General features: G+C 44.0%; 1 protein-coding gene across 1 annotated transcript in view; it reads left to right on the top strand.

Annotated features, from left to right (window-relative positions):
- Positions 1-26,847, top strand: part of CDK15 (cyclin dependent kinase 15) — a 74,599-nt gene that overhangs the window by 39,557 nt on the left and 8,195 nt on the right. The window contains exons 10-12 of the mRNA XM_002919131.3: positions 884-947; positions 15,088-15,136; positions 21,907-22,046. Of these exons, the coding sequence (XP_002919177.1) occupies positions 884-947; positions 15,088-15,136; positions 21,907-22,046 (253 nt within the window). The remainder of the gene's footprint in view (positions 1-883; positions 948-15,087; positions 15,137-21,906; positions 22,047-26,847) is intronic.

The following is a 26,847-nucleotide window of genomic DNA, read 5'->3' on the forward strand; positions in this document are numbered from 1 at the left end:
ATATTTCATCTAATGTAGGGCAAAGGGACAGTCACTCCTGCCTCTTTATATCCCCGACTCCCAAAATAGCACCCTGTTATATGTTGACCATGCCACAGAGATTTAGTGATGAGACTATGACTTTAAGCAAGGCTGTATGACCTGCCTCAGAGGAACAAGTGAGTTAGTGACAACACAGGCTCAGGACCTGTATTTGGGTCCTCTGGAGAAACCTCTGGAGAAACCTCAGTAGGAGGTACAGAGATACATAAGAGGAGATTTATTATGGGAACTGGCTCGTGTGATTATGGAGGCTGAGATCTGCTGTCTGCAAGCCAGAGCACCAGGAAAGCTGGCAGTGTAATTCAGTCTGAGGCCGAAGGCCTGAGACCTGAGGGGATGCTGGTGTAAGTCCCAGAGTCTGAAGGCCAGAGAACCAGCAGGTCCAATGTCTGGGGGCAGGAGAAGATGGATGTCCCAGCTCAAGAAGAAAGAAAGAGGGAATCTTCCCTTCTTCCACTTTTTGGTCCTATGTGGGCCCTCAGTCAATTGGGCAATGCCCGCCCACACTGAGAGGGCATATCTCTCTACTCAGTCCACCAATTCAAATACTAATCTCTTCCAGAAACATCCCCACAGACACACTCCAAAATAATATTTTACTAGCTATCTGGGCATCCCTATTCCCAGTCAAGTTGGCACATAAAGTTAACCATCACAGGACTTTAAGAATACACTGCAGTTTTGCCCATGAAACTGCAAATGTAGGAAACACTCAAGTTCCTGTCTTGAGTGTACCAGCTAGCATGATGTGATGTATATAATCAATTCTTCCCTATTCCTCCCAATCTGGACTTCATGTCTCCCGCCTCATCTTTCTTTCTCTTTCTTTGGCTTTATATAGGTGTTGGGAGTCCCTACAGAGGATACCTGGCCTGGAGTTTCTAAGCTACCTAACTACAATCCAGGTAATATCGATTTGAGCTTCCTAATGCTCTGAAAATTAGCAATGTGAAGGCATTTGCCACAAAGACACAATGCCCTTCTTTTATTGTTAACTCAACAGTGAAGAGAGGTCTGGATAAACTTTTAGGTTCATATATTCCCTGCTAATCCTTTTGTGAGAAGGACACTGAAATAGTAGTTGAGGTTAGATCAGTTCTCCAACTCTGTACAACACCGGTGGCAAGCTGCATAAGAATCTGGAATGACTATTACCGTGAATTCCACATCCGTTTCCAAATATCCAAAGGCTAAAAAAAACCTCAAAAGATGGTCTCATTTTTGAGCCCCATGACTCTTATTGACTTTATTTGCTACGTTATTGTACCTCATAAAGTATACAAAGAAAGCTGATACAACAGAGGGGAAGCAGAATCTCATTAGGCCTAGGACAGGCCAGGTAAGATGTCTTTAGATTACAGAAGAGTTCATCCATTGTCTCTGAACCTAACACTTGGTCATTCTCATCACCCATTTGGTCCTCCAAGACTGGCTCCTGGGAATGGATCTGGAAGTGTTGGAAGTGTTGCCCATGGGGGAAGTCTCTGAGAAATGGTCCCAAGGCCATGTCAGAGAGATCAGATTACCCAGTAGTCACATCAAGGATGTTGAGACAGAAGAAAGGAGATAAGCAATGAGCTACAAGATGAAGGACTGTATCAGAGGCTGGGGAAGCAAGCGATGGCCATACCAAAGCTGGACTCTTATTGGCAGGATTAAAGAGGAGGTAGATGTATACAGATAAGGACAAGATTGGGGTGATTATGATTCAAGTCAGATTTTCTAGTCCTTATATTCTCATACTGAACCATCACTAAATATGGATTTTCCCCAAATTGTTGTCATTACTAACTGTGGTATGAGATTGTCCTAGAAGGGTCTCATGAGAGCAAGAAATTGTAGGGAGATTAAAAAAGCAATTAAAGAGCATAACAAAAGAGATAAGAGGCCAGGGATTTTTTTTTTCTCTTCTTTTTTCCTCCAGGATAAAATACTTTTGCTCAAACAGCTATACATAGGAATCAGGCATCTTGAACCGGCCAGGATTATGAAAACCCTACAGCAAGCTGAAGTCATTTCAGCTGCCTTATGAATGATACATGCATTGCTAAATGGCCTTAGGGTCATTTACAAATAGTTTACCATTTCTAACTGTCTTGCTCAAGTGTAGCACCTGAGAAAAATGCCACTCTGGCCACAAGGCTTGGAATAGTGCCTTTTCCTTTTGGTCTGAAACAGAAGAAGAAACAGGCTTCTTGTGGAGACCATGGAGTAGTCTGTAATAGTTCCATCTCTAGCTGCCATGGTCTCTAGAAGAGCCTGGTTCTATTTTCGCACCCTGCTTATCCATACCTCAGATTCCTACCATGGATGCAAGCAGAAGTTTAGGGCCACAGATGGGTTGTAGAAAACAATTTGCATGGTGTCTATACAAATCTGCCATGGTGAGCCTATGCTATTCCTCCAAACTTCAAACGTTTGGGTTTCAGATTGGTTCAGGCAAATAAGCAGTGATCCTTAACAGAGAATGCCTTGGTGAGAACAATAATGATAGAAACTTGTTCAAAATGCTTCCCTGCCAGATTCTGTACTAAATAAGATAACTGGGTCCCAATAAAACAGCAAGAAATATGTTGCATTTTTCATTTTGCTGTCATTTCAAAGTAATGTGCAATTTTTTATTTATGAAGAGAATTCTCCAGGCCCAACATCAATAGGGTTCATACTTTGCATTGGTTTTCTAGTAGGGATTCAATTTAATCCAAATAAGTAAAAAAATTTTGAACACCTACTATCTGCCAGGCAATATATTATGTGTTGGGTCTGCACAGACGGATCTGGTACATTCTTTGATCTCTGAGAGCTTGGATTTGTATTCATTCATCCACACTCTTTCACCAGCTCTCCTTATTGGGGGGCGGGGGGAAATGATCACTTGTGAGCCTCCACTTCTGTGGGTTTGGGCAGTGTGTAGCTGTGGGTCAAGCTAAGCTTTTGAAAGGAAGGGAGTTGTAACCCATCCTTAGCTACAATGAAGGTATCTAACTCTGTATCTGTGAATCTTAGAAGTCCAGCATATCTTCAGCATGGGGTCAGTACTACCGATAACTCAATCGTAAGAACTATGTTTTAAAAGGGTCATCATCTGTGTTCCAGGACCATCCCCTTATGTCAATCGAAAAGTCCCTTTGAACTACCCTCCACCCACCCCCATCACTGAGCTGCGGCTGTTGCTTCCACACACTTGAACTCCAGGGATTAAGAGAAAAGAAGAGGGGATGGGAGCCAGAAAAATATCACAGGGAGAGCAGTAACACCATTCTGGATGAGACTTCCATTCCTTTCCTTTTCATTCAGGAGCAGTAAGAGTTCCCAAACTTTGAATTTAGCCATAGACTAATTAGAGGGAGCCGAGAGGTCAAAACTTGGGAGAACCATCCAGTGTCCATCTATGCCTACTCTACCCTTTCCCAGGCCTTGTCTGGACTATATCTAGGAGGGGAACACAGTTTCTATTTGTACAGGCTTAAAAAAACACCTGGTACTGACCCACCTGGACAGGTTTCTCTGGCCAATTACCTGTTTTCTTGGGGCACTAATGAGCAGGGTTGTAGGTTTTCCAGCCATCAATTCGGACTCTTGTATCTGATTAAATCTGGGCAAGGGAAAAGAGGCACACAATTTTACACACTAGGCTTCCTTTTTCTTTCTTTCTTTCCTTCTTCCTTCCTTCCTTCCTTCCTTCCTTCCTTCCTTCCTTCCTTCCTGCCTGCCTTCCTTCCTTCCTTCCTCTTTTCCTTCCCTCCTACCCCCCCCATTTTAAGCAAGCTGGCTGAGAACTCTGTGTCCTCTACTTCAAAGGACCAGTTGTCTTATTTTGATGTGGGCCGATTGAGAAGTAGGCTTTGAAAAGTAGGCTTTTTTTGTTTAATCTTTTCTCCTGGGATAGCTTTCAGAGCAATATATCCAAGTGTCAGTAAGGGGGTTCTGACGAGCACAGATTCCCAGACTCTCAGCAGGATCATCCTCTAACAGAAATATAAAAGTGAAATATTAAAAACCCTGGAACGTGAACTCCAGCTGCAGAGTAGCCAGTGGCTTGCCTGCTTGCACCATGGGAAAAAAAGATCTTGAAAAAAGAGGGAGGAGAAAAAAAGTGCTTTGAGTAAAGAGGTTTACAGGTTTAGTAGAGCATAGTAACATCCCCTCAAAGAAGTGGGTGTTGCTCTGTGACCCCCCAAAATGCTCCGCCTTTGACTCAGCCGCCGGAACACTCACCCTCCCCCGGCAAAACACCCCCTTTTCACATGCTAACTGAGGTGCTGTGATTGGCTGAACAATAAACTGGTCACACTTGCTAAAGGCCTGCCATCTTTCACACAATTAGCCAAGACACATTAATCAAACTGGCGGTGAACTGGGGCTGTGCTGGCCTCCAGTGGGGCGGGGGTGGGGGGTTGTGGCGTGCGTTTTTGGTGATCCTTAATAAGAATCCATAGGAAGCAATAATAAAGAGCAACGGGCTGGAGGGGATTCTACTATCAGGAAGTCTGAAAAGGTTAAAGCCCAGTTGATGCCGTATCTGGGATGCACTAGGTTTATGGCAGAGAGGATCCCAGAAGCTGGATATTAGTCTCGGCTAAAATCTGCTCATACAAGGCGGTAGTGTGAATTTAAAGTCTGGACCCCTATAGACAATTTTACAAAGGTCCCTGGCCCTCTTAGCTTCCTCTCCTGCCAACCCCCCTCCCCCGCCCAAATGCGCTCACGAGGCCCTCCCCTTTTGAGCCTCAAGCACTTCAAATCTAAGTAAAACCAACAGGAATAAAGCATATATAAGAAGTGGAGAACCATTTAGAATCAACTAAGAGAAAGTATTAACTGGCAGGATGTTGGTTCTAAACTAAGTATTTGGAGGACATAAAAAAGTTAATTTTGAAAGAGAAAAAAAAATAAGCTAACATTTGTACTTTCAGTGGTAATATCTTCCTTCATTTCTTTTCCAAATTCCCTTTAAATAGATTTTCCAATGGCAATATAGAGCTAATAAGATCATACCTTAGAGACCAGTTTGCTACAGAATCATGTAAGGCTTTTAGGAGAACCAACTAAATATTTAGACGTTTCTCACTGAAAGTAAACGGAGCCCTTATTCCTCTGGAGGTTGTCCAGTCACCATCTCGTTAGATGCAAAGATCCTGTGATAAAGAAAAACTTTTTTTTGTGCCCACATGACTGCAGCCCAGTTGTGGTTTTTAATGTGTCATTGATTGTTTCATCCAACTCCTTTTGCTCCAATGAAAGGGTCTGCCGTGGCTCTGTTTGCTTCCTTAAACACGGGTTTTGAAAGCGCTCATGCTGTGTGAGCTCAAATCCTAGCATTAATGTACTGCTGGGTTCATTTCACTACACTCAAAAGCGCTGAGTTTAAATCCCTCTCAATTCCATTTGAGGCACCAGAAGACTTTATCCTTCTCCACTAATGGTTCCAAGTTTACATCTAGATACTGGGGGTCAAGGACAGGAGAGGATTTAGAAATAACAGTGCATGACATTAGTCAATGCATTTGCCAAATTGGCAATTAGTTCCTGATGTGCGTGCAAAGCATTTTATTCCTGTCTCTTTGATGCTTGTTCCCATTGAGAAAGAAATCAAGTCCACAGAGGCCTTCAAACTTTTAAAGAAGTATCTGCTGAAAATCATGCCTGATTTGTGACATGAGCTCAGCTGCAGGGAAGCATCCGGGATTATCCTGGTTCTTTAAGCCCCGGGAAAGAACCCTGCACATGGAAAGATTTTCCACTGGAGGAACTTAGTGGAAATCAAAAGGCAGAAAAGCAGCACTGAAAGCCCTGCGGGGACCCAGAATCAGATGTACTAGAAACCATAGGCAAAGGGATCCTGCAGACGCCCAGTCATCTTCAGGACGCCTGCTTTTTCAACTCCCCACCACCAGGTGGAAGCAAGAAATAACAGGCGTGGAATACAGACATTACATTATAGCAATCTCACCTTCCACTCGGAATGTTTTCTTTTGACTGAAATACAGTATGAGAGCTTCACTTCATCTGACACTGCTATGGGACAGGTGATGATTGCAATCTAAAATGATCTTTGTCCCTACTGGGATGACAAAGAGCTACCACGCTTTGGGCTCAAGGGATTCTGAGCGCATCTTTGTGTTTGCCGTGGACATGATGTAAGATCTGCATCAGCACCCACTGTGTCATATGAGCTGTCAGCCGAGGGAGTTATTCAGTGGGCTCAACAGGGAAAAAACTACTGACAAGAGAGGTTTTAACTATGGACATCCGCACCTCACAAAATGGCAAGTCTAAGCTCCACCTTTTACTACCTGGGGCCCTTGAGGAAGTTCCCTAATCTGCAAAATGGGAGCAATCCTGTCATTTTAAAAGTGTTCTTAGGCACCAGACAGAGAACAGAGGTAACTGCTACTTCTTGCTACTGCCTGCCAGGGTCCATGTCGCTGAGAGGAGTGCGGTGTCAGGCATGAGGAAGCAGACTTTCTCTCAGGTTCACCCAGAGGCATTTCCTAGCTTGGAGAAGAGTCAGTCCACGCCCAAACCTGGTTCTCTTTCCATTAGCCATGCTGCATCCCTCTGTCTCATTTTGCAGAGTGGTTCTGAGAAATAAGTGAAATTATTGAACCTTACCTGCCATGGTTCCTAACTTCCAGTAGGTGTACACAGTAAGTTAGTCCCCATTATTTTACCCAGTATGGAAGTTCATTCAGTAGTCTGGTGACTTGCCAGGGTTCAGACTCAATGCAGGTGTGTGAGAATTGAAGTTATGCCTGGTTTTTGTTTTTTGTTTTTTCTTAAGGTTTATTTACTTATTTGAGAGAGAGAGAGAGAGAGCAGAAGGAGGGGCACAGGGAGAGAATCTTCAAGCAGATTCCCCGCTGAGCACAGAGCTCTCCCCACCCATGAGATCATGACCTGAGCCTAAACCAGTCAGACACTTAACTGACTGAGCCACCCAGGCACCCCATGAAGTTATGCCTGTTTTTAGTGTTTGGCTCCCTTAGCTTTCTCGACTTCCCTCTAGATATTAGGCGCGCCTCCCCGCGCCAGAACTGACTTCTGTATTAGCTTGTTGGGCCTAAACCTTACCTGAATTCTCAGTCTCTAAGAGCTGATCCTCAGTTTTCAAATTTCTACCCAAGTCAGTGTGAGCACCTGTTAAGGCTGTCTCTTCTGGTGAAGGCTCCATTCTGCACCTCCCCCACCCCCGCTTAAAATGCTGCAGAAGACTGCCCACTATGACATGGGCTCTTCCCTGGCAGAACCCTTAGTGTCTACATGCTACATAATGAGTGGCCAGTAAAATCTACTAAATCACAGAAGGCATCAGTGGTATCTTTGTTGATTTCACCCCACGCGTGTATGGTAGAAAGAATGCTAAAGATTTCTACAGAGCAAACTTGACCACTTCTAGGGTTTCTAGTAATTTATACATGCCCCCTAGCTGGCACATAGTAGTGAGTCAATACATATTTGTTAAATGAAATCAGGGACCAGGAGTTAGAAAACGTGCAATTCTACTTCTAATCACACCCTCTAGGTCTCTAATAATCCTTGTTCTGCCCACTTGGCCAAGAAAGTACATGTAAGTTATTAGTCACCTTATTTCTGGATAATAATAACTACTGTTTATTGAGCACTAGCTTGAGTTAGGCACTTTACCTACATTATTTTACTTTGATTTCACAACAGCCCTATCGGATAGGGGCAGTGTTTTCATCCCTACTTTACAGCTGAGAGCACTGAGGCTCGGGAAGGGATGTGTCTTGCCTAGGGTCACCTAGCCAGAAAGGGGGTGCTCCGGAATATCTAGACCTGTTGGATTTCAAGGTGATGCTCACAGCTGTATTCCACCTTACTTTCCAGCTACCAAAGGGCAAATAGGAAGATATGGTAATAAAACAATGCCCTAGACAGCTAAAAATGAACTCTCCAAGTTCATTTCCAAATGATTATGTCCTTCTAACTAGACTTGGTTTTAGAGTCTGTGAGCTTGGTGACATGTTTTGGAATGTAATGTGAGTGGAATCCCCATCCTGGGACCCAGCAGCCCTGGCTTGCCAGAGCTAATGTGTGAACCCTGATTGGGCTCATTACCGTTGCACTTCTGCAAGGCTGCCGAAAGCTCCCGGGGAGTTACTATTAACATCTTTATTAACCCGTCCCCCAAATCAGTCAGTGAAATTCATTTAGATACACAGCCTACTTTGATCTTCATTAATAGTTTCTTCTAGTTTCTACATTTATTTTTAGTTTTCTCATATTTAATTTATTTGGTGGCAGTTACTAGTTTTTATTGAGGAGGACTAGAAGGTCTTAAAGTAGTTAAGATTAGGAAGAATTGAGAATGAGTGAAAGCAGGTAAAACAAAAAAAATTTTAAAGTAAAACTCTGCTATAGTCCTTTCCAGTTCAAGAAAAGGGACCTTAAGATTCCAAATATCATGGAAATGGCTCCACCCACCTTCATGGCAGTGCCTTGTTCTACCCATCTCTGTAAGGCATAGAGAAAGACACTTAAGTAGGCTCTCTTGAGGTACTCTTACCTTTTAAGGATAAGGTTTAGTAAATTTATCTCACTTTTATTTTGTATCCAGGATAATATCAATTTTTCATTCATTTAATAATATTTATGAATGGTAGGTGCTAGGGACTAGGAGATTAAAAAATAAATAAGACATCGCTACCTGCCTTCAAAGAATACAGTCTAGAGGGGAAAAATATAAATAATACAACTTGGAAAGTATTATTATAGCAGCATCCCTTGGGGACCTCTGGGAACACTAGGAAAAAAGCTCCCTTAGTTTGTCTGGGAAATTTAGGGACTGTCTGAGAGAGACAGAGCTGGGTCTCAAAGATGACTAAGTGGGCTTTCTCCAGGTGAGCAAGAGGGGGAAGACATTCCAGACAAAGAAACTTGACACAAAGGAAAAAGAAAGCGTGCTTATTTGATTATATACCAAGCAGGTAAATTGCTCAAGGAAGCTAGAATGTTACCTTTGTGGTGGTACATTGCTGGAGATTAACCTGGAAGGGTAGATGGGGACCAGATTGGGAAGTGCTTTGTAGTCAGCCTAAGGATTTGGACTTTGACCAATAAGCAAAGAGAAGGCATTGGATAATTTTTAACAGGGAAGTGATATGGCAGGATTTAAATTTAAAAATTGTTTGGAATACTATATGTAGAATTAAATTGGCGGTGTATCTGAACCCAAGTCCGTCTGCCCAATGCACAGCACACTCAATCCCTAAGACAGCAGGTACGCAGCAAGGGGATCAGAAGCAATGGGGCCATGATTTAGATTCTAGAAGACGAATATTAAGTTCAACTAGAGAAGTAGCAATGGAGAAGGAATGGAGGGGACAGATCTAAAAAGCATCCAGGTGGTAGAGTCAAGGGGAGGTTGTAACTGATAGGATTCGAATGTTGAGGGAGAAACTGATGGATCTCCAATGGGTGAATGGGAGGCCCATTCACAGGCACAGAAAAGAAAGGGGGAAGGAACAGATTTATGGGGAAAGTAATGAGTGTACGATTGGAACATTTTGAGATTACAATATCTATGGGACCACCAAAAGAAGACGTCTAAAAAGCAATCAGAAATACAAGCCCTTGGGGGCGCCTGGGTAGCGCAGTCTTTAAGTGTCTTCGGCTCAGGGCATGATCCCGGCTTTCCGGGATAGAGTCCCACCGGCTCCTCGGCTGGGAGCCTGCTTCTTCCTCTCCCTCTCCCCTGCTGTGTTCCCTCTCTTCGCTGGCTGTCTCTCTGTCACATAAATAAATAAAATATTAAAAAAAAAAAGAAATACAAGCCCTTGATTATAAGAGTCCAGTGTAAAAATACAAAATTGGAAATAGGCTGATTAAAGAGGTATTTGAAGCCCCCATGTGAATTCAGTTACCCAAAAGAGAATGTGAGGAGAAAGAAGACTGGGATAGAACTCTGGAGCACCAGTCCTGAAGGGTCAGGCAGAGGGAGAGGGGTCTTTGGAGGCTGAGCAGGAAGAGCCAGAGGGGCTGGAGAAGACCAGAAGATGATAGTAATCATAACACCATGAAAATCATATGGTCATAAGCTTGTTGGGGGACAGGCAATACCATGTCTATGTCAGCCCAGTGCTGAGCACACGTGCAGCCCTTAAACATTTGTGGAGACCACAGGGAAGTGGTAAATGTTGTCACCTGATGCATCATCAAACACCATATGATCAAGCTATAGCTCGGGGCACCTGCCCGCTTCAATGTGTAGAATGTGTGACTCTTGATCTCAGGGTTGTACATTCGAGCCCCACGTTGGGTATAGACATTACTTTAAAAAAAAAAAACTATAGCTTAAACATCATTTATGGGGGTGGACAGATGTTAAACATGGCACTTACCCCACCCCTGCCCCGGGGAAACGAGCGAGAGACTTCTGATTATGCCAGTTCCCTTCACCTTCCCCACCTACCAGGAGCAAGGCCTGCCCCCCCCTCCTCTGCAGAGACCATTCAGAGGATGAAGTATGTTCTTAGAATCCACAGAAAGTTTGAGGCAGGGTTAGAAAAGTGATAAGCTACCAATGTGAGTTGGTGTGCCAGGTTCAAATGCCAAAGAATGTACTTCATGAGAGCACCGGCTTTCAGCATCCTGATGATGATGGCCAAAGAGAATCGACAGCCTGGTAAAGACCCAGGAAAGCCAAGTTTAGACTCCTGGAGCCAAAGCCTAAGGAAGTCAGTGGCTGTGAGGGCGTGAGTGTGGTTGAGGGGGGTAGGAGAAGATCTACAGAGTTTTGCAGTGAAGTTTTAAAGTTACTACCTGAGATAGTGAAATAAGGCTAACAACATTATCAACTATTTAAATATATGGTATCTCAAGAATGCATTGTGTTTGGGACATTCCAGAGGTGTAATTCAGTAGGCTGCATTATAAGATAACCTTAGGGTGGCTGTGGTAAGACCATGGAAACCAGAAAATGTTTTACCTTAAGCTAAGACTCAAGATGGTTCTGATGATGTTTTATCAATCAACCAGCAAATCTCTGTTGACTTGGATCTGTTGTAAATGAGCTTTCTTATTTCACTTATGAAGTAAGACTTATGAAAAAAAACTGTGTTATTTTGTATGGGAGCAACACTTCTGCCCTCATTTTAATTTTATTATTCCATTTAGTTCAGAAATTAATACGTTCGACTTTTTAAATTTCCTTTTGCAACTTACTTCGCTATTCCTACCTCAGATTCCAATTGAATTCAAATGAGAACTCTTTTAAAAAGAAAGGCAGTAGGAAAAGATGGAGAAAAATTTGGTCTATTGATTTTACCATCATTTTTGGAAAGAGAAGGAAAATAAGCTACCTAGAGCCCTATTCTTTGAGAGAATCCTGAAGCCAGAGAAACAAACACCTCTTGAAATGGTGCTGTGTAAAATGCCTATCTATGGATCATTCTCTCATTGATCGCTTGCAGCTTAACTACTGGGAAAAATCAATGGGAGAGAGGCAAGGTCACCCAGCATCAGATTATCTGCATGAGGGTGGGCGGGCCGAACACAAACAAGCACAAACAGCAACCTGCGTGTACCCTGGACCCACCAATCCCTCCATCTGATCTAATGTAGCTACAAAGCAGATGGGGGAAGAGATTCAGACACAGTCTGGCAAGACATGGAACCTCAAGTTCAATGTCATTTTATTGCCTCTGGGGTCAACTCTTACAGGTCAGCCTTTAATGGCAGAATTTCTGAGGACTGATTTTTCCCTTGTCATGCTTCCTCTTTCATCGCCTTGAAAACATAAGTATGCATCAGACACTATGTTCTGCAATTTTTATATATACCCTGATTAACTGAATTTTTACAACTAGCTCAATTGAGACAATGAGCCTCAGAGAAAGTGTGTGGTAGTCATTGATGAGTGGTCGACCCTACTCTACTTGCTAGACCAGCACCTTCTGCCTCATTTGGTGCCACATGAGAAACATCTGGAGATTATTAAGAACAATAATAACAACATAACGACGGGCCAATGCTGGGCTGTCCCCAGGCTCACTGTATCAGATTCTGCAGGGTGGAGCCAGGGGTTCCTTTCGGTTCAAAACTCTCCCAGGTGAGGCTAATTATGCAGTTTGGCTTGAGAACCCCTGTGTTAACCATGCTGCCTCTCCACAGTAAGAGATGAAAACAAGAAGGAAAAAAAAGAAAAAGGAATAAGACTAATATTTGTTGAGCCCCTACTATATGCCAAGTGCTTCATCTTATCTAATCCTCCCAAGCAACTGGAAAAGTATTCCCATTTTACAGGTTAGGAAACTTCTGCGTTACTAAACCAGAGAGGTTAATTTCCCCCAAATCTCAGAGCTCACAAGCCGCAGAAGGGAGATTTGAACCTTGGCCCATGTTCGTGTTCCTACAGCGCACAGCTGAGAAGCAAACCTCCAGCCCATGCTGAAGACTGGGGAGAAATCAGGTGGGGCTTGTAAGAACTAGAGCTCGGAGTGCATTAGAATTTCAGTGCAATGAAACTGCAAGTTATTGAAGGAGAAGCATAAGACAGAAACACCTGAGGGGAGAGAGGAAAACATGGTACATCAGACCAGAGAAGAGGCAGAAAGAAAAGAGGCAAAGAGTGAGGAAATACTAACATTACCCTTACCATCCTGATTCTCACAAGAACCTGACGGAGCAGGACCTATAATCATTCCCCTTCTGTAGGCGGGAGGAGATGCACCGAGGCTCTGGGAGGTCAAGCAACACCCCCAGGTTACAGGGCGAGTAAGCGCCACACTACGCGCTCAAAATCCAGCTCCAGGGTCCTAAACGCACAGGCTTTCTATTGCCCACCACTTCTCAAAAGAAGAAAAAGAATTGGATTTATTTTGTTTCATGCTCAGAGGCAGTCACTTTACATTCAGTATCTCACAAATCCCAATAAATTCAACGAATCACTTTGTCCTTGAGAGGCGAATATGACCTCCAACTTGGGTTAAGAAAACAGGCTGGCGATGGTTAAACCACCTTGCTTAAAGTGTCAGGAAGCTGCAGCCGCAGTTGCAAAGTTGCAAACCCAAGGTGCAGTGTTGGAGCCCTGACTCAGCCAATTCCAAATCCACGTCCCACAAGAACAACGCTAAAGTTGGAAATAGTTTTAAAATACTAAAGACCCCCAAAACACAGTGCATAGGGCTCTAGAAAGGGAAAAACAAAACATGGGAGAGCACTGAAATGAATTTCATTATGTTGACTGGAAATTGGTTTATGACTGAATGAGGAAATATTTTAATTTTCTTTGGCCAGGGAGGAACCATAAATAGGCAGCAGAAAGTGGTTTGGAAATAAACATTCTAAACAGATACCAGATATTCTTATCTATCTTTACTGGTTATTTGAATTTAGGCACAATCATCTGAAGAGACACCAAAGAAGGTGTATATACAAGCACTTCCCTTTGTGCCCACTTGGGACTATGAAACCGCCAGCAGAGCCGTTGTCATTTGATTACACCTGACCTTGAAAACTCCACTGAAATCACTTTCTTTGATCACTCCTTTCACTCTACAAGTCTTGGCACTATAAATTCTATTTTTAATTGAACTTACTTTCGAAGTTACAAAATAATGTGTTTGTTTGTTTTACAAAATAATGTGTTTTTTTAATAAAAAATAATTTAAGAAAATAAGCACAGAAGTAAAGGAGTAAACCCCAGAACCATTACCATTATCAGATGAAGAATCTTCCAGGTCTTTTTTAAATGCATATACAGACATGAATATATCAGTATTATCAAAATCATTTTTTTGCCCAACTAGGATTAAATTCTTTGTTAAATAAACAGCGTTGGTGTATTCCATTCCTATAGGAGCTGGAAGAAGAGATCTTTTAAAAACAAAACACATACATTTCAGGCCCAAGAAAAGCATAAAGCAGAAACATCATTTTAAATGAGAGTTGAAATACTCTTTTCTCAATTTGGAGCAGGAAATAGAGGGATCTGATAAGGAGCTTCAGCTTATAGCCCTGCAGCTCCTCTTACCTCCTTACACAGAGTAAGCGTTCAGTTAGTACTTCTTGAATAAATGAGAAATTGTCCCTTTTTATGGTTGTTTTATTTTGGGTTAAATAGTGTCAATACCAAAAATAATAAAAATAGATGTGTTCATCCGTTATTCATGTGTTATAAAGAGTGCTCCAAAGAAAATGACAGATCTTATCATCATCCATCTTGGATTATTCAAGTCAAAATTCACTTCCATTTTTACTGCAAGTGACATATAAAATTAGTCCCATTCCCTTTTACCACTTTTGAGCTCATCACCTGACTTTTCACGTATTATGCACACACACGCATGCTTTGTTCTCAAATGAACTGTGGGCTCTGCAAGTGTGGGGAGGTTTCTGTTGGTTTCTTTTGTATTCTCCCCAACGCTTGGTACATGTTCTGCACACAGTAGATGTTGAATAAATGTGTGCTGACTTCCATGAATATTGTGACTCTATTAGTTGGCTAGGGCTGCCATAACTAAGTACCACACACTCTGAGTGGCTTAAGCCACAGAATTTGTGGTCTCACAGTGCTGCAGGCTAGATAGATCTAAAGTTGAGGTGTTGGCAGGGTTGTTCCCTTCTGGGGGCCCTGAGGGAAGCATCTGTTCTGGGCCCCCCTCCTTGGCTTGTGGATGGCTGTCTTCCCTTTGGGTCCTTTTGTGTCATTTCTCTTATACATGTCTGTCTCTGCGTCCAAATTTCCTTTTTTTTTTTTTTATGAGGACACCAGTCATATTAGATTAGGGCCCACACCCATGACCTCATCTTAACCAATTATAACTGCAATGACCTATTTCCATATAAGATCAGATTCTGAGGTACCTTGATGTATCAATTTTAGGGGGACACAATTCAACCCATAACAGTGACCTTTCACAGAATCATGAAAATTCAGAGTGAGAAGAGGCCACTCTGCCTACCTGATGCCTGAACTCTCTTTGCCCAAGCTGAGAAGAACATGTAGAATTTTAATAATGTTTTGGCACTAGGATTTTAGGGTTGTTTTTGGTTTTTAATGTGTCTGTGTATGCTTTCCAGAATGGTTCCCACTGCCTAAGCCTCGAAGCCTTCAAAATGTCTGGAACAGGTAAGTACCACCTTGGAAAATTTCTCTTTCAAGCAGGGCCTCAGTCCCCTGGAGCACCTGGATCTCTGGGGGCCATAGGGCCCAGGAAGATGCCTCTGGGAGAGCCAGCCACCTGTGAGTGTGTTAGTTTTTCTCTATGAACCATTTTACTTTCAGTGAGTTTGGTCATTAAAATTGTTTTGTGCCCCTCGACCATGCCCGAGGCCCTGAGAATGAGGGAGTGTTGCCCTGCAAGAAAACCTAGTGGGTTTATTATTCTCCAACACAGAGAAACCAAATAACATCATTGAGTGGCTATTGGGGGGGGGGGGGGGGACTTGATTCATGGAGGTCATGCTTTCCCAGGCCCTCTCCACGCAGTCTCGGCTCAGACCAGGGCAGACTTTTATTACCAGCTTTCAACAAATCCCTAGTTTCTTTTACAAAGTAAAACAGATAATAGAGACATTCCCGGAATAGTTAGCTAACTAAGCCGTGCCAGGCAACCTCAGGGCTAAGAAGAACTCAGTGTTTTCGGACAATGACCAATTACAATAACCAGTATTATTTGATCTGAGAGTAATTAGCCGAGGCTCTGTTCTTTTTGCTTCAGTGAGGAGACAAAAAGGGCAGTGAGAAAAACGTCAGAGACAGGGGAAGCAGCTCAAATGTCAAAGAAAAACACACTCTCGCAGGTGGGGAGAAGGGAGAGATCCTAACTGAATGTTTGAACGTTGTTCTTCCCTGAAAATGTGGTAGGGTTTAACCCAACCGAATTTTGTTTGATTTTTTTCATGCTTACTGTTCATGCATTTTTAAAAAAGCCTCCATGTAGAGTGAACATCAGAGCACAGAGAGGTCAGAACATAGAGTTGCGGGCTACCAAGGACCTCTTGTTGGGAGGGACAGGTCTCCTCAGGAGGGCTGCGTTCTCTGCTCTTATCTGCAAGCTCACTGTGTCACCTGAAACCCCCCCTTGTTTTGGAGACAGGTCCCCCGGAACCAGCTGTTTACCCTTTCATGCAAGATGTGCAAACTTTCTCTTGCCAGCATAGTCAGGCTCCCTGACCCCAGCTAGAGATATTTGGGTATTAGCACTGCCCTAAGGCTTTCTTTCATTTCACTGTTGGCTTCCAAAATAAATGGTAACTCCAAACCTGCAAACCACCTCAATACCCTATGAGGCTGCTGTTGGCACTGTTGCATGGGCCAAAGAAAGTGCCAGAGCCCCCTGCTATCACTGCACCAGCCCTTCCTTCTAGGCTGAGCAGGACTTGGACTCACTGAGTATCCCTCTGGCATCTCTGACCACACACAAGACCCACCACCTCTGCCCATTGTCTCGTCCCAGCTGTACCTTTGTCTTAGCTCAGACTTCTGGCTTCTCTTCGCTCACATCTTCAAATCAAGGATAATATCTAGAGACGTGCTGCCTAATACAGTAGCCACTAGCCACACATGGCCATTTAAAGTAATTAAAATTAAATTTTAAATTTAGTTGCTCAGTTGCACTAGTCACATTTCAAGGGCCCAACAGCCACATGTAGTAGTGGCTAACATATCGGATGGGGCAGAACTGGAGTATTTTCATCACCATGGAAAGTTCTGTTGGACAACACTGGTCTAGATGATCACACGCGGAAATTCTTGGCTCCAAGAAGGACTCTGTCACTGAACTAACCCTCCGTGGAATGTTTGCAATGTATTATTTCATTTCTTCCTCACAAACCAAAGTCCCAGTTCCAAGAGGTGGAAACTGAAGTTCTAAGAAGTGAAGTAACTTGGCCATGGTTACCAGGCTAAGCAAGGTGGAGCCCAGGTTCACCTGGTACACAGGGCTCTGTGACTTTGCCAACTGAGTCGGGTTGCAAGTGTGATGGATAAAGAGGAGCTGAGGTATCACTGGCTTTTCTGCAAGATTTCTGCAAGGTACAGAAGAGCCGTGCATGGGCCATACATACACCTCAGGGCATTGCCTGGGGTTTGGTGGTGACCCGATAGATAGGGGCCTAGTAGGTACACACCCACTTGGCAGATTGATTGGAAGATAATGGACAGCTTCCTTGATGTTGTTTCCTCCTAGTGTTGGATATATTTCTTATTGTAGGTGCCTGCTTTACCATGTCCTAAACTGGCAGCATCAAAAAAGTACCCACTCTCCTAGAACAATAACAAAAAGGTCATTATTGGAAAAAAAAAAAAAACAGTGATATTTGAATAATGCCTGCAGCTTAGTTAACAGCATTGTGCCAATATTAATTGCTCAGCTTTGATCATTTGACTATGCTTATGTAGAATGCTAACATTAGGGGAAGCTGGTAAACATATAACTCTGGGGACTATTCCTGCAAATCTTCTGCTAACCTAAAATTACTTCAAAATAAAAACAAATTGAAAAATTGAAAAAAAAAAATAGTGCCCACACTATCCCTGCTCTTTTTCCTCTTTCTGTGGATCTAAGCGAAAAGAACAAAGAACCCAGGTGAGCTGACAACGACCAGCCTTGAGCTGCAAACAGATAACACCCTTCCACTGGAAAGGTAAATGGCAGTCATAGCAGTGGGAATTTTATACCCAGAGCCAGGCTGTGCTGGGAAATCAAGGTTATTGCCTCAGGCCCTGGAGAAGCACCAGATTGTAGATGTGTCTCGTGATGACCAGTGGATGGAGCTTCACGCAACCACAAAGCCTGATTTTCATTTTTTCTTATTGTTTGTGTTTCTACTCTGGACTTCTAAAATTAAATGTGGATGTCCTCACACCCAGCACTTCCGGTAGGATTGATTTACAATTTGAATTCTTTTAGCAACTTTTTTTTTTTTAAGATTTTATTTATTTATTTGACAGAGAGAGACAGCTGGCAAGAGAGGGAACAGAAGCATGGGGAGTGGGAGAGAAAGAGGCAGGCTCCTAGGTGGAACTCGATCCCAGAGCACCGGGATCACGCCCTGAGCCAGGGGCAGACGCTTAACGACTGCGCCACCCAGGCGCCCCTCTTTTAGCAACTTTTATAAGCGACAAAGTCTGTGGCAATTCAGGTCTGCTGGAATGAATTTGTTTTCCGGGACACAGAGACAGGAACTCTCCCAGGCTGCCGGAGGAAGTGGAAATTGGTACAACTAGCTAGTATTCTTAATCAAATACCTGAACATGTTGTATGTCCCTCAACCTGGGGATTTCAGAATTTATACTAAGGAAATCATTGTGCAGGTACACAAAGATTTCTCATTGAGGATGTCACAGCATGATTTTAATGGTAGCCTCTCACCCCCTAACAAAAAAGAAAACAACTTTGAAACAAGGAAACAACTATGAAAATTATGGTATGCCCACATAACAGAATGCTATGTAGCTATTAAAATTATCTCCTAGAAGGCTGTTCAAAGTCCTGGGAAGATGATCAAGATAGTGAAGTGGAAAAGTAGGGTATAATAGCATGTAGAGTACAATCTCATTTGTATCCACTTAAAAATAAAGGGCTAAAGAAGAAAAACGGAACATCAAAGCAATAGTGATTATCTTTGAGTGAAGGGGGTTATCTCAGAGTGGTGGGATAGTTGTAATTTTCTTTCTCTACATTTTCTAAGTGTTCTACAATAAATATGTATTATGTTGACAATGGAACACTTCTTGCTTCTAGAAATGTTACTAGAAGGGGGGATTCATCAGAGAATATTTTTCTCTTTATTAACAGACTCTCATTAATTGGATGGGTGGGTTCTCTTAACTCTGCAAGATGCTCCTGGCATGTTTGGTATTTAACATCACAAGCCTAACACATAATTTTTTTTTCAATTTTTAATTTAAATTTTGGTTAACATACCATGTAATATTGGTTTCAGGAATAGAATTCAGTGGTTCATCACTTACATACAACACCCAGTGCTCATCATAACAAGTGCCCTCCTTAATCCCCATCACTCAGTTACCCCATCCCCCATCCACCTCCCTTAATCAATCCTCAGTTTGTTCTCTACCATTAAGAGTCTCTTATGGTTTGTTTCCCTCTAACACATAATATTTATTAACATCTAGTCTATATGGAAAGGTGCTGGTAGGCAAATTAACTTTCGTTAATGTCACTTTTCATGCCAACTTTCTTTTCCAAAGTGGTTATAATCAGTGAAGAATTGTCCTGGCAAGAGTTAGAGGAGGTAGCAAATTACAGAAATGTGACAATAAAGGCAGTGGATAGTAAGTAAGATTATAGATGGCAGAAAGAAGCAGAACGATACAAACATGGAAGTAAATTGGCATCTGTGCCCAAAGAAGCAACGTTTGCATTCCCGGAGCTCTTTTCTCAGCTCCCAAATAAGAATGCAATACGCCAGTCACAAGAGGTAGCAGAACTCTTGACCAGACTGGGTGGTCCCACTGTCAGTGCTGCTAGTAAAGGCTCATATCCAGGAGGGCACAGACGTGGTGTAGACAGGGAAGATCAACACGCACTTGGCCCATGGGAGGAAGGAGCAGGAGAAATGGGTGGTAGCAGTCATAGCCTAGAAGCCATGAGACTGGAACAAAGGCTGGCCCCACTAAAAGCCTTGATACAGTCTTGAGGGAAGTGTTGGGTTAGTTGAAAAGGAAAGTCCTAAAAAAGAAGTCTTCATATTGCTGATCAGTACCTACTCTCCTTTCTTTTACCCATCTGGTAGGAAAAGTCAGTTCTTCTTATATGAGTCCCTACTACTTCCTTTCCTGGCTTTCCCAGCCACCCAACATAACCACAGTCTAAATACAAAGAGTATGTGTGCCATGCTAACACAGGTTCAAAATAGGTCCCCTGGCCTTCCTTGTCCAATGAGATTGCAGCTCCCGTCTACAGAGCAATTCTGTAACGATTCTATTATTGTAAGCCAATGCGTAGGACTGTGTGGAGAGAACCAACCATTGACTGGGGTGGGATTGTGGAGGTGGAAGCTGAGAGATGCATCACCACCCCCCCACCATCAACACCTACCCACCCGTGCACCCCCTAGAGTTTCATGGAGTGGGTTCAGGGCATGATTTTGGCACACATTTCACCCCACCCCCCTATAGCAAGGGTGGACTATATAAAAAATTTTATCACAAGATTTTTCCTTGAATGTCCCTCCAGATTGAAATTAGGCCCTAGTGATCTACACCACCTTCCCCCACTCCAAACCCCCCTTTCATTGGCCCTGAAAACCTGTGCCTGGGCAAGACAGCCCGAATGGAGAAAATACCTTCTGGCCTTTTCTCAGGCCTCAAGCTAATGAGCAGGCCTCCACCCCGTGTTCCCTTCTCTTTTAACTAGCCTGGAAATTGGCAAGGACTGGGGAGTTGCAAATTTTCCTCTATCTTAAGTCTATGAAGCAATGACTGCTAAGTTTGAGGGTAAAGTTCTCTGTTTGTAGAAACAGTTTTATGTCATGGGAATCAGATACCTAAAAGGTTTTAGGTAAATCTTATGCAAAAATTAGGCAACTTACAACTCTGGGCCAGGATTTCCAGCATTACTGCATCATGGCACCCAGGAAGGGGAGGGTATCAGTTCTTTGTCTATTTAGGTGGGTATGTATATTCGACATTAAATAAGCTCATTTACTTTTGCTCAATTGGGGATTTGCATGGCCATGCAACCTAATTCTGAATGTCAGACATCAGTCCTGTGGTTAATTGCCTCCTGGAATCTGCACAGTTTTCTGTCTCATGGCTTTCCACTTGTAAACCTGACTGTGGGCTCTAGAGATGGATGTACTTAAATGATTGGCTCTAGATTAGCAAAAACTTTCAAACAGTATAAGTAAATAGGAAAATTAAGACTCACGAGTCTGGCAGGATCAGTCCCTGCCACCCTCCCAGCTTCATATCCATCCCCTCTCTCCCTTGGTCCCAGGCCAGCCAACTGGCCTTTCCTCCTCTCCTTAAATTCACTCTTCTCCCCTCATCCCCGGGGTCTTTTTGAACACACAGATCTCACCCTGCACTACCTGCCTCTCCCCTGCCCTCAACACTCAGCTCAAATGCTTCTTCCGCAGGGAAGCCTTCCCTGACCAGCTCTTCCCACTCTAAGTCAGATATCTGAGCCTTTTCTGCATAGGTATTTATGCGTCTCTATGATGATTTAGTGTCCGACTCCTCCCCTAGACTAAGCTGTCAGAAGGCACAGTCTTCCTTGTGTCTTCCAGAGTCAATCGCCTACTAACACATGGTAGTTGTTCAACTAACAGATTTGCTCATCTCCAAATTTACAACTCAACACAGGTCAACTCGAGGATTTGTCCTTACTGTAATCTGGGCACTTAGTTATCTCTTTCTTTGCCACATCTCAGGGGGAACCAAGAGCACTTCTTAGGTAATACCGTGGGGGCTGAGCTTCAGAAACACTGTAAATAAGGGTGTTTTCCACCCAAGCTTCACCCTCCAAAATTACCTCTTTCCCTCCCTCCCCTCCAGGATGCTATGCTTGCAGCCCTTGGAACATATATCCAATTGGGCTTTTCTGCTTGGTGGGCACTGTCCCTCAAAGCAGCATCCTTAATTACACATTTCTGCTTCTATAATTATATTTCTGAGTCCTTTACGAATATATATACATGGTACCCAGAGCCAGTGGGGAGGTGGAGGCTGAATGAGAGCATAGTGAGGATAGGTAAGCGTTCCAGTGGGGGGTTATTTTTCCACTTGCCATCAACTTTACTAATCCCAGGAAAATTCTACTTGAAACTCTTCTAGCCATCTCCTTCTCTCTACTTTTCTTCTTTCCACCTTTATTTTTCTAGAAGGGAGGCCTCTGGAGTAACTATTTTTCTCTTCCACTTTTCCAGGTTGGGCCGGGCTCCCGAGGCTGAAGACCTGGCCTCCCAAATGCTGAGAGGCTTTCCTAGAGACCGCGTCTCCGCCCAGGAGGCCCTGGTTCATGACTATTTCAGTGCCCTGCCATCTCAGCTGCACCAGCTTCCCAACGGTGAGTGAAGGAGCGTGCACGTGTGTGTGTGTGTGTGTGTGTGTGTGTGTGTGTGTGTGTGTGTGTCTGTGTGTGTACAGTTCCTGGGGAACTGTAGTATTTGCAACCAGAAATGAGTTTAGGGGTCGATTTACCTGAGAGAAACAAGAGGGGACCCAATCTTGTCTGAGTTTTCTACGAGAGTCTCTAAAACTCTAAAGCACTGGTGGGTTGAGGTGACACAGACCTCCTTGTAACGATCCACACATTTCACATAGACAGTCTTAGAAATTGGATGAGATGGGGGTGCCTGGGTGGCACGGCGGTTAAGCGTCTGCCTTCGGCTCAGGGCGTGATCCCGGCGTTATGGGATCGAGCCCCATATCAGGCTATGAGCCTGCTTCTTCCTCTCCCACTCCCCCTGCTTGTGTTCCCTCTCTCGCTGGCTGTCTCTATCTCTGTCGCATAAATAAATAAAATCTTTAAAAAAAAAAAAGAAATTGGATGAGATGAAAGTCGCCTCTGAGTTGTTTGTTTTCCCCAGTATCTGCCAGGAGAAGCAAAACCAGAGTTTGCAACAACCCCCTTCTCTCTCCATAGAGAGTAAGATGATAGGTGACATGGAGATGTCACAAGAGGAGAGCTGGCCTGCCTTGATTGGTAATTTGATGCTGCTGAAGGAAGTGCCTGGTGGGGCGCTGGGGGGAGGGGAGCGTCCTCCCAGGCCCAACGCCCACGGAAACACAAGTTACCCTGAAATCAGCCTTGCTGCCTGGGCCTGAAGTCATCCTCCAAATCTGAAATCTGCTGAGGGATCATGTGGCTGGAGCTCTCCTCATGTTTCTCAGAATGTGGCCAGGAAGGGCTAGGCAGAGGATGTGGGCAGTGTGGTCATGGCCTGGCTGTTTGGGGGGACCATCCTTAGGTGGGGTTTCTTTGGAAACAATCACTATGCAACTAAAAACAATTTTTTTAAAGATTTTATTTATTTATTTGTCAAAGAGAGCGAGAGAGCATAAGCAGAGGGATCAGCAGGCAGAGGGAGAAGCAGCCTCCCCACTGAGCAGGGAGCCCGATGTGGGACTTGATCCCAGGACTCTGGGATCATGACCTGAACTGAAAGCAGACGCTTAACCAACTGAGCCACGCAGGGGTCCCTGAAAACAATTTTTAGAAGCCCTAAGTGGGAGAAAAGAAAGCTAAACAGAAGTTGTAGGGGCTCAGACTGGGAAGAGGGACCTGAGATGGCATGTGGGGTGACAATGAGGACAGAGTGAGGAGCTGCTGCCCAAGAGGCCTGGACATACGGTCTGGCCAAAGCCTCCAGGGTCTGCAAACACAGCTCTGCCGTATCTAGGACATTGCCCTGCCACAGCCCAAAGCTCTGAGTTTGGGACTTCTTGAGGCATTTTATTATTAAAATGAGTTATTTAGGATCTCCAAAAATAACTATAATCATACAACTGGGGTTAATGTCTTACTTAACCCTGTAGGAAGAGTTAGTCATCAGGATTTATTAAGTTGCCATTAAGTGTCAAGAACATATTAAGTGCTATAAAAATTGAGGGAAAAAAGAGGCTTGTCCTTGACCTCAAGGATCCTACGGCGTGGGAGGAAAAGGGGTGAGGAAGAGGAAACAGGGCACCCTTGTACACATATTAGCACAAATCATATCTAAACAGCTGAAGTCTGTGCATAATCAGCTACAGATGTTCAGAGAATATCTGTGTGCTAAAGGCAATTCTTGGGAGGAACTAGCATAACTCAAATGAGAGAGTTTGGACTAGAGGTGAATCTGGACTGGAATTTGGAAGGAGGGGAGGGGCGCTGTTTGGCATATGGGTGGAACAAAAGACATTCCAGGCAACCTATGATTCTTACTCCCTTTCCAGTACCCTAACTCCTACTGTACCCCCATCTTCTCCCCTATTCCCATCCTAATACACTGTTCCCAGTCTAAGCCCCTAGGTCCCTCTTAAGCTTTCTTCTTTTGGGCCTGGGACTTCTAACTACCACTTCAGGCAAACACCCATGTTCAGGAGTGTACGCGCACATGCATACTCACACTCACACTCTTACACACTCACACTCCCTTCTCTCCACTCAGCGAGACCTCCCTCATTGGCCCTCCTCCAGGATCTATTATTCTACATACTGAGAACCACTGGGGACCTTCAAAATGTCCTGGGCACAAGCTTTGCCCTGATAAAAAGTAATTAGCAAGCAACAGCCACTGTCCAAACTGATGCATTGTTAGAAACTTGGGTTTTGATGCCATCTGAAGCAGAGCCACCAACAGAGGGGATCTGCTGCGTGTGTGTGTGTGTGCGCGCACACAAGCACGCACACCCAAGTGCGGGTGTAAGAGAGAGATCCATCTGTATTCCTTCTCTGTTCACCCAGCCACAGAGCCCAAATCTACTTTGACACTTTGAGAAAAATGAAAAGATGGAATCTTGCAGGAGCCTGCCTGCACTGGGGGGGAGCCGAGGAGTGCTCACAGCAGGAGGGAAGTTGACTTTTCTTTATACATATAGAGGTTTTTCCATGCAGAGTTTAAATTATGCCTGATAAAAGGAGTTTCGTGGATGTTTCAGTTCTTTCAAATTCTCCTGGCTTCCTCCCAATTAAATGAGGTTTGTCAAAGCCACAGGGCTCTGCTGCTGCCGCCTCGGCCGACAAGCACTTCCTGCAGCGACATCTCGAATCCCCGAGGGAGAAGATGAAAGGGCCAGCGCCAAGAGACAGGGAAGGGGGTGGTGGGGACCGGGCGTGTGTATGTATGTGTGCATGTGGGAGGGGCTGCAGAAATCAGCAGAGAGACAGACCGACAGATAGGACGTGGGACGAGTAGACAGGGAAAGCAAAGCCACCAGGAAAATAGAGAAACACAGAGGAAGCGAGAGCAGCTGGGGCCAGTTGCACACCTTGACAGCAGCAGCCCTTACCAAGGACATGTCTACCAAGGGTGCACTCCCTTGGCCTGGCAGTGCCAGCCTCCTTTTTCACTGCCTGTGGCAATTAGCCTTTATTAAGAGCCTCCTTTGCAGAGAGAGAGCACCAGACAGTTATCACGGTTCCCAACCTGCAGGGATGCACAATCTCTGTCTCCCTGGTGGGCTGCCCCAGGCATAAGAATTGTGCCAAAATAAGACATGCTCTTGTGAGTGGTTTGTAAAGAGAGTTTCCTTGCCATAATTATGCAGGAGATTTTGCTCTCTGGTGGCATTTCAGTATGGAAGCATTTAGGAGCTTATATTTATATCATTTTATTATTCTGGTTTTATTCTGGTTGCAGGATAACAAAGTTGTCACTTTAAAATATATTCTGTTTCCCCTTTGATCTGAGAGATGCCAGCTCTTATTGTCTGCCCTCTGAAGAAGACAATCTGAGCATGAAACCTGTGGCTGGGAAATATGTGAAGAATGGAGGGACAGCCTAAATCCCAGTGCAAGAGTGGCAGAGAAATTCCCCACGACGGGCAGGAATTGATCCCCTGTACCCATGGATATTTAGCCAAAGCTGAGACTTTCCCTAGGTGGTGGCAGTAAGCTCACAGCCAGAGGAAAGCAGGGAGGTACTCGCCATGAAAACCCCAAGGTTTCCAAAGTTAGTTTCCTTTTGGAGCACACTCCGAAGTGGAGAAGCATGAATATTAGAACGGCAAGCATGTGGGAACTTCAGCCAAGCACTGACATTTTCCCTTATTGCCTCCTGAACACCTGAAGAAACATGTGTTGATGGAGAAATTAGTGGTAGTCGCTCTCAAAACACACCCAACAGCAAACTAATTGCTTTTGCAGATGGCCAGGGGGATGCTCTCCCCTGTCGGTCACCGGCTCGCAGCCACACTTGTGGTCCTCATGGCTGAGCCAGCAGCGCAGAATGTCAGCTGGGGCAGCGAGAACCTAAAATTAGGTCCTTGGCAACTCTCTCATCTTAGCTGCAGGCTCCGCTTCTTCGTTTAATTCCCTTTGCCCTCAGCATGAACTTGGGCTCTGGGAGAGGAACACTGTTTAATGATTTGGGGGTGGGGGGAGTAGAAGATCATTAAGCTGCCCTTTCTAGAAACTGGCTCCACTCTGTTCTTGCAGGAAGACTTCCAAATGTTACCCTTGGAAAGTTAAGACTGATTTTGGAAGCTAGCCATTTTGAACCACAGACGGTGATCCACAGAAGAATTTTTTTTTTTTTTTAATCTGGGGCAGTAAATGCCACGTGATTTAAGAGTCTGGTCCTTAAGCCATGGTCCTTGATCGTCAGGACATCAAAGGCTGTCTCTCTCTGTGGGTTGGTCCCATTTTGCTTTCCAAATCCCAGACTTGAGTCCCTCCCAGTCCTTCCTAGACTAAATTCCCCTTCTCCTTTAAAACAGGTTTCAGCATCTTAGAAAAAGAAAAAGAATCCTAAAACTTGAAAGCTTATAATTGTTTCACAAGTAATTTTGCAAAAACAACTCACCAGAGTCTCTGTCATCATCATATGCTTTCTTACTTGCAGGCATAGAAGGCATGGCATTGTCCCCTCCCATGTATCACACCCTAGTGTCTATATTCTGGAAGCTCTTCAGCAGGCCTTATCCATATTGCCCCCATTAACATCTGAGTAATTTTTTGTTTTGCTCTAATAAAAGAATTTCAGGCCTTCTTTTAATTACCTCTTTAATATATTTGAAGATCCCTTGATATCACTTTCCAAAGTTCACTTCTCTAGGCTGAATTACTTTGGCTTCCCTTCCCCCCAATGTAGATTCTGTTTCTCTCACTCTTTAAACATTTTTGTTCCATTATTCTATTCTGACCTGTTCCACTTATTTTGCTT

The sequence above is a fragment of the Ailuropoda melanoleuca genome, chromosome 2, assembly GCF_002007445.2.
Source record: "Ailuropoda melanoleuca isolate Jingjing chromosome 2, ASM200744v2, whole genome shotgun sequence".
In the NCBI taxonomy this organism is placed as follows: Eukaryota; Metazoa; Chordata; class Mammalia; order Carnivora; family Ursidae; genus Ailuropoda; species Ailuropoda melanoleuca.